At 42.1% G+C, this 7,878-nt stretch overlaps 1 protein-coding gene across 2 annotated transcripts in view; it reads right to left on the reverse strand.

The window, feature by feature from the left end:
* The window catches only part of LOC125987285 (pyruvate carboxylase, mitochondrial), a 110,751-nt gene that overhangs the window by 53,465 nt on the left and 49,408 nt on the right, over positions 1-7,878 (reverse strand). For both annotated transcript variants that reach the window (XM_049751607.2, XM_049751599.1), the window contains exon 12: positions 3,835-4,017. In XM_049751607.2, the coding sequence (XP_049607564.1) occupies positions 3,835-4,017 (183 nt within the window). The remainder of the gene's footprint in view (positions 1-3,834; positions 4,018-7,878) is intronic.

Consider the following 7,878-nt stretch of genomic DNA (forward strand, 5'->3'; position numbering starts at 1 on the left):
ACATAAAATACAGTAGAATCAAACCTCTTATGGTCAAAGAAGAGAATCTACATTTTTTTTGGGCTAGGTTTGGCACAATGTTCTTTGGGTCTTGAAAGATCAGTTAAAATACTGACAATAATAATAATATTAATAATAATAAGAAGAAGAACAATAATAATAATGATTATAATAATATAATATTAAATAATATCAGTCCAACCCAGTGGTGCCTGGAAAACGGACTTTAAACCGATGATGATGATGATAATATTAAATATAATCATCCATCCATCCATTTTCTGTAGTAATAATAATAATAATAATAAGAAGAAGAAGAACAATAATAATAATGATGATGATAATAATATAAAATAATATAATCATCCATCCATCCATTTTCTGTAATAATAATAATAATAATAAGAAGAACAATAATAATAATGATGATGATAATATATTAAATAATATAATCATCCATCCATCCATTTTCTGTAGTAATAATAATAATAATAATAATAATGCATTGCATTCATATAGCGTTTTTCCATAGCATACTCAAAGCGTTTGCAATGGATGCATTATTCATACGCTCACACATTAACACTCTGGTGTTGGTAAACGACACAACATGGCCACCGCTGCCCTGGGGCAGGCTGACAGAAGCGTGGCAGCCCATGCGTGGCTCCGGCCCTTATGGAAAACGTGAATCTGCTTTGAAATCAGCTGGCAGTGAAGGAGTCGAACGCAACAACAAGCACTTAACAGTTTGGAACGCTTCCTTGGGCTCGGGGGAGTCTGCGCTTGATTTTCCTTTGAATTGACGATTAATGAATACAGGCGCCATCTCATATCGCCGCCGCGCAAGTCATAATTAAACTCATTAGAATGAGAACGGAGACTTTTGTTCGTCGGAGCGACCCGAGCATCGGCAACAGGTGTCGTCGGCGACACGGCTCCTCTTCGCGAACGTTTGAATCCCACTCGTGTACAGATTGACTCGTCTGTCTGAAGTCATCGTTCAAAGTGCTACTCATCTCAAAAAGAAGCAGACGGGACTAGAACGAGATCATAAACACCCTCGTTTACATTCTGATTCATGTCGGCCACTTCGGGGCGTTTCCACGGTACCGTCGTAGCAAAACTACAAAATGGTGTCGCTTTTGATCTGCTAGCGTAAAGACTCGTCAACAGGGAAAATGAATCTCATCATTGTTTACCTCCTCGGACACAACTGGAGGAACGCCGAGATGCCTAAAGCTTTTTTACAGCTTCAGGTAAAGCCGTTTAAACGATAAGAGATGATTGCAGTTCTAAAGAGCACGTGCGTTTTTGACGCGGTGGCTACCATTGACGAGTCAACACGTTTTACTGGGCTGGCCGTGAATGAGTTAATTGTCCTTAAAGGCGGTATGTCAGGGACGGATGGACGGACGAAAGCAAAGCAATTCCCTTCCCGGTTGAATCATCCGCTGCCTACTTTCAAAGCAAGCCAATTTGTTTTTCTTTTATTCTCACTGCCCACGCAGTTCGTCGTCATCTCTCAACGCTGCAGCAGTCGTTCCGAGTAAGCGCACGAGTCGTCCTTCGAGGTGCCTGAGAGTGAACCGAGCCTGACCCGTGTTGCGGGACACTGCGTCAATCCGCAATGAGGCCGACCTCCTTCGTGACTAATCACATTTATTATCTTCTGCAAGGTCATCACCTTCTGCTTCACCCCGCCCCTCCCCTACCGCTTTGCTGCTCAACATCCTCTGATGATAAATTACCATTCAGAGATGTTCCGGCTTCTGCACTGGGAGACAAGAGAGTGTCGAAGTTTTGTCTTGGCTTCTCCGCTCGGGTTGCTGCCCTCATCACCCGACCTCAGAAACAAAATGGATGGCCAATTTGTTCATTTTTTGAACTTCTGAACAATATGATGACGATATAAGACAGTTAAAATCCGCACACATCACAACAGAAACATTCGCCTATTTTGTCAGAGCCCGTTTCCTCCCCGCCGTTGTCACAGATGATTTCCGAGCGTTAAATCCCTTCGCCCCGTCGAACAAGCGCTTTGCGCCGTTGATTCCGACGACAGCGCAAATAAACGCATCTATCTTGTGTCAAGTTATTTATCAAGGGAGCGTTTATGTCAACGTGACATTTAAATGACAGAGCTGAACTTCAAAATGGCGTCTTTAAACGGAAACGCAATACAAGTCGTATTATTGGAAATTCTCGGGGTCCGATGTGACGAAAGCACACGTTTTTTTTTTTTTTTTTTACAAACAGGCCATGGCTGAAATGCCACTTCACACCCTTCATTTTTTTTCGGGGTTGCAGTCTTATCAAAACAAAGCTTCACGCAGCGCCGAATGTAATTGCACCCCGCGGTGAGGGCGAGCAAACAAGCAGCTTGATGTTTGGAAAGGCCGACGTTTGTTGCCCCTCTCTTTCCCTCCGACTTGCCGACATGTCAATAAGAGCGGCTTTAATAAGCTTTACATCGGGTTAGATTGACAGACAGCAATCTGAAGCCACAATACGCTCTTCCTCACACTGGGCAGCTGAACCACACGAGTATAAACAAAAGATCCACCACAACAAAAAAATTCCAAGCATGCCTTAATGCCTCCTCTAAAACCACACACACACACACAAATAATTGCGTTAATGACTTGCTTGCAGTAATTTCAATGCAATATGCTCGCTTACAGCTTGAGGAAATATATCCCAATTATGGCAAAACGCGGTAACATCCGTTAGCGCCACAATAAGCCAGCCAGATTCTCCAAACCTGAAACCCATCTGGTGTTTTTGTGAAGATTTAATCAGCGGGGACGCCAGGTGGAGGATGAGCTCGACTCAACCCGACACCTAGTCTTGATATACGCCTACGTAACGTGGAAATTTGAGGAAAGGGGATAAAGTATGCATGACAATATGGAAAAAAAATCATTTAAAGAATCATTCATTTAATAAACACACTCAGGGCATTAGGCGCTTTAGAGTGATCCAATTTGGCAGGCAGGACTTGGTTGCCCTTAGTCAATACGGCGTTCCACAGGGTTCCGTTTCGGGGCCCCTGCTGTTTTTTTTTTTTGTATTTACTGCCCCTGGATTCCATCTTTCCTTTTCCTGTGAAGCAAATGATACGTTTGGGAGGTAGTAGGGTTGTCTAAAAATAAGAACGGTGTCACGTCTCAAGTAACGCTACTAGAGTGACTGACGACTAAGCGAAGACGCCGAAGGCCTCGAGGTTTTTCTGTTGCCAGTCCCTCTCTTTGGAGTGACTGCTAATCTTAAAAGACATTTTTATTATTTGGCTTTCGACGTGATACCCTGCATTGTTTTTGCGTTTATTGTGTCAGATTTTTTATTAATTTAATTTAATTAAGTCATTAATTTGTTATTTCAACTGTCTCTGCTTTTATGTGTCTATGGGTTAGGGTTAGGGTTAGGGTTACTATGTATAGCACTTTTTGTGTAGTTGTGCTTCTTTCACATTTGTATAAGGACAGTCGAGGTGACTTGGAATAAAAATCTCCGCTTTCACCGACGGGAATCTATTTATGCATGAAAATGATTTACCTTAAAACATATTCTTGTGATTGCTCATGGTTCTTCTTTTACCTTGAAACCAAATGCTTTCATTCCTTCACTTAAATGAATGCGTGCAGACGCAAGCGAAGGTTTTTCACAAGGTGAGTCCTTTGCTGGCCAGTGCCGAATAGCACAACACAACCTTTACCTTGACGTGTTTGGTGGCTTCGCATAGAGCCTCTTAAGCATTCATTCAATTTTCAGATTCAATCAAATGGAATCATCAATGGAACCAAATCAATGTTGGGTTCATATTTGCTGTCCTACCTTGACCCCCCTCACTCTGAACTCGGCCAGAGCTCGGCTCATCTTGGAGGCGGCGGTGGACAGGTCCTTGCCGCTGGCGATGACTTTGACCAGAAGGGAGTCGTAGTGCGGCGAGATGACGGCGCCCGGAAAGGCCGAGGCGCTGTCCAGACGGATGCCCATGCCTTCGCCGCTTCGGAATACCTGCAAACCGGAAAAAAACAAACTGAATTCCCAAACAGACAATTATTTAAAATATTGTTTGGCATCATGACATAAAAAAAAAAAAAAATTGTCACATAAAAAAAATGCGATTGGGCCGCGGGAAGCAACGCCTTGAGCAACACTGAGGACTTTAGTTTTGCACACTTTCCTGCATTTTGGAAACATGCACGCACAATTTGTCAGGAAGATTTAGTGTTTTCATTAGCGTACTACCGGTGCTCGGCGAATGAATGCCAGCAGTGTTGCTTTTTTTCCGCGCATAAAGTGTCAGTTACGCTCTCGTTCATCATGATTGCGTTTATTTGATGTCCTCAAATTCCCACTTCCAAGCATTGAAGATTAATTTGACCGAAAAAAAAAAAAAAAAATGCAAGACTTGATCTTTTTTTTAATGGAATGACGGGAAGACAGTGCATCACGTTCGCTAAGTGCCGAATGAACCTGCACTGTGAGCGAGAGGCGGGGGGGGGAAGGGTGGAGCACTCCAAAACACTTGGCAGGAGAGCAGAGCAGGCAAGGCAGGAAATGTGAGGAGGGGAAGCGAGGGCCGGGGCCAACTCGGCAACATATGGAGCCCCTGGGGGGCTGCAAGGGAGAGATGAGTCGCAATTGTAATTATAACAATGTTGTGCCACTCTGGTGAGTTGCCAGCCCACGTCAGCAGCTGCACAGGACCGCAAACATTTTACCACCATGAAACATTTCCACTTCGCTTTGATCCAAAAGATGGCTAACGCAAGCTTATTAGTTATTAATTCAATTCAACAATGCTTGTGAGAGCGGCTGAACAATTTTGGAAAAATGAACTAATCGTGTCTTTTCTTTCCTGAATATAGCGAATAAGCGATTATTTTCAAGGTCTTCTTCCCCTTTTTTTTTTTTTTTAACAAACTCTGCCGCAATAATATCTATTACAATCAAAAATTCGACTTATCATTTTAGATTTTTTTTTTTTACGTTACGCAAATATTTTACTACCTTAAATTTTTTTTACTTATCTTGTGTTAACATTTTTAAGGCTTTACAAGCTGAAACATTTTAATGCCAATGTTTTCTTTTTAGACTCATGGATTCAATCCCATTATTTCTGGGGGGGACTGCAACACAACACTGCCGCCGGAATCTCGTTTCAGTTTACATCCGAGGAGGGCCGAGGAGTGAGTATCAGGGTTATTTTCGGAAACCCCCTCCGGCAAGTGCGCACTTGATGTGCACACTTTTATCCATAACAATTTGCAATGATGAAAGAGGAGAGGCCAGAGATCGGCGGCTGCAACTCAAAGGCACTGCGATAAAAAAAAAAAAAATATAATAATAAAAAAGGACCCAGGCGGTAACGTCACATTTGGAAGTCCAACAGTGATTATTTGTCCATTTGTGTTTGTAGACGGGTTTCGAACAGCAGGTGTCAAGCAACCGTTGTTGCAATGCGGCTAAAACAAAAACAAGAAAAAAAAATTCCGCCTGGGACCTGAAAATGGAGCGAACGCATCTTAACACATTTTATCCGTAAAAGCCCAGAGCCTCCCTAAAGACGACAAACCGACAAATCAAAATGGCAGGAGCATCGCGGCCGAGTGAAAAGAGCCGAATAAACGGCGCTGCGGCGGAATGCATCCATGCATTTTTAAATACGCGGCAGCGATGTGCGTGCGCACGCGAGCCGTTTTCGCATTGCGTGGTTTGAAATTGAATTGCAAGCCTGCGAATCTTGTCCTGTCAGGACGTTAAATCAAAAGACGCTGCAAGACAGATGTTTGCTGTTTCACTTTACTACGCACATACTTATTGTATATGGTTGCTGTAATCAAAGTTGAAGCCGCCGCCGCCGTCTTCCTCTGCGGTTGCGCAACGCCCTCCGTGGCCTCTAACGGCCGCTCGAAAAAGCGTGGCCGATGCAAATAATTTCAAAACAAAAGCTAGACATTGTCACGCGCAAAGAATATTTACGTTTGTCTGCATATATGCTAATGAGGGACGGTTTGTAATTACACGACATGACGCATTTTTCAGGTTTTTCAAAATACCAATCTTTTTTTTTTAGTTCACAATCAAACCAAACATAAAACAAAGAGAATTTCATGTTGGGTATTTAAAACTACAATGCCTGATGCTAACAAAAATGCCAAAAGCCATGAACAGGAAAACAAACCGCATCAGCATTGTCGTTTTTTAAGCCTATTTTAACGCAATAACTATTTGAAATCAGATCTCACAATACTCTGAGGCATATATTCTTTATCCTCTTGGAAAATGAGCCTCTCTATTCCCTGGGCTCTATCATACTGCCCCCAGGTGGCCCAGGTGAGCACACCAGAAGGAGCTGCCCAATGTCCACTAAAATAAAGCAAAAAATAATAATAATAATAAAAAAATCCAATTACCTGTTATTTCCATTCCATTTAATTTTTTATTATAGGCAGCTATTTTCCTTGCAAAAAAATAGTAAAAAAATGTTCTTTACATTCTATTTATTGATTTTTTTTTATTATAGGGAGCCATTTTCTTCGCAAAAAATAGCAAAAATAATCCGTATTTTTTTATCTGTTCTTTCAATTCTATTTAATATTATAGGGAGTCTTTTTCCTCACAAAAATATTGTATTTTTTGTACCTGTTCTTTACGTTCTATTTAATTGTTTTTTTTTTTTTTATGATAGAGACCCATTTTCTTTGTAAAAAAAAAATATTTGAGACAGATTAATGGCACCACTCTATATACGTTTTTGCCTTGGGGCACAGAGACGCAGCAGATGAGTGCTGGCACAGCAGTCGCCCACAGATAAGATGGTGCTCCTTGATCACACACACAAAAAGCCGGAGCACAATGTTAAGAAGAATTGAAGTCAAGGCAACAGTGCAGCAAGGGTAAATCCACAGACGAATTTGCAACGTCACATCTCTCCACAAACGGCTGAAACGGTCTCAGCGTGTTAAGAGTGCAACCTAAAAGGTTTTCCAAAAACACCTTGGAATGATTTTGAGTTCCAAATGAAGTTTGAGAGACTCAATGTTTTAATGGCATTTGCTGATGCGATGCCCAGACGGAAAAAAAAATTGCACGGCAAACGCGAATTTTGTCACAGTGCGCCGCAAAGGATCCCCGAGATAAATATCTCTGCGCGCAAGCTGAATTATATATGAAGAGATGATTGCCTGGCAGCCAAAACAAGATTTTCAAATGTTATTGTGCATTCTTGTTTTCGAGCAATGAAAATGGCTGGACCTTGTTTCTTTGTGAACCTCCCATTTTAGGTTTCGGCATTTCACAGATTGCTTGTTCTTGGAGGAAGGGAAAACGTCATGACACGCTCACTTTACCGATTTCCATTAAATTTCCAATTCAATTTAAACAACTCTTTTACCTGCCAGTGGAAACAAATAATGCCTACGGGGATCGTGCGGCGGGTGACGCTGGCGCGCCATTTTCAATTCATCGAGAAGTAATAACAGCTGAGCGTGACTATAAGGCAGCGGATCTAAATAGTCCTTTCAAATTGGCCCATCACGAGGAGTACTTTGCTATTGTGTCATTTCTTCTTTCCTATGCACACAGAAAAGTAGCACAGTCAATATTGTGACTATTAGAATAGGGCTGACGTGCAAGGAAAAGAGTGGATGGAAAATCCTGAATTGAAAGCGTATTTAAATGCAACGTATAATCAACCCCATTTATTATGGGGAACGTGGTGCAGACCCACCTGCCATACGTGGAAATCTGCCGTGTAGTCAGACCATACTTTTTAACGCAATGCGAGAGAGGGAGAGGGAGAGAGGGAGAGAGAGAGAGAGAGAGAGAGAGAGAGAGAGAGAGAGAGAGAGAGAGAGCAAGAGAGAGAGG

Source organism: Syngnathus scovelli, chromosome 1 (genome assembly GCF_024217435.2).
Source record: "Syngnathus scovelli strain Florida chromosome 1, RoL_Ssco_1.2, whole genome shotgun sequence".
Taxonomy (NCBI): Eukaryota; Metazoa; Chordata; class Actinopteri; order Syngnathiformes; family Syngnathidae; genus Syngnathus; species Syngnathus scovelli.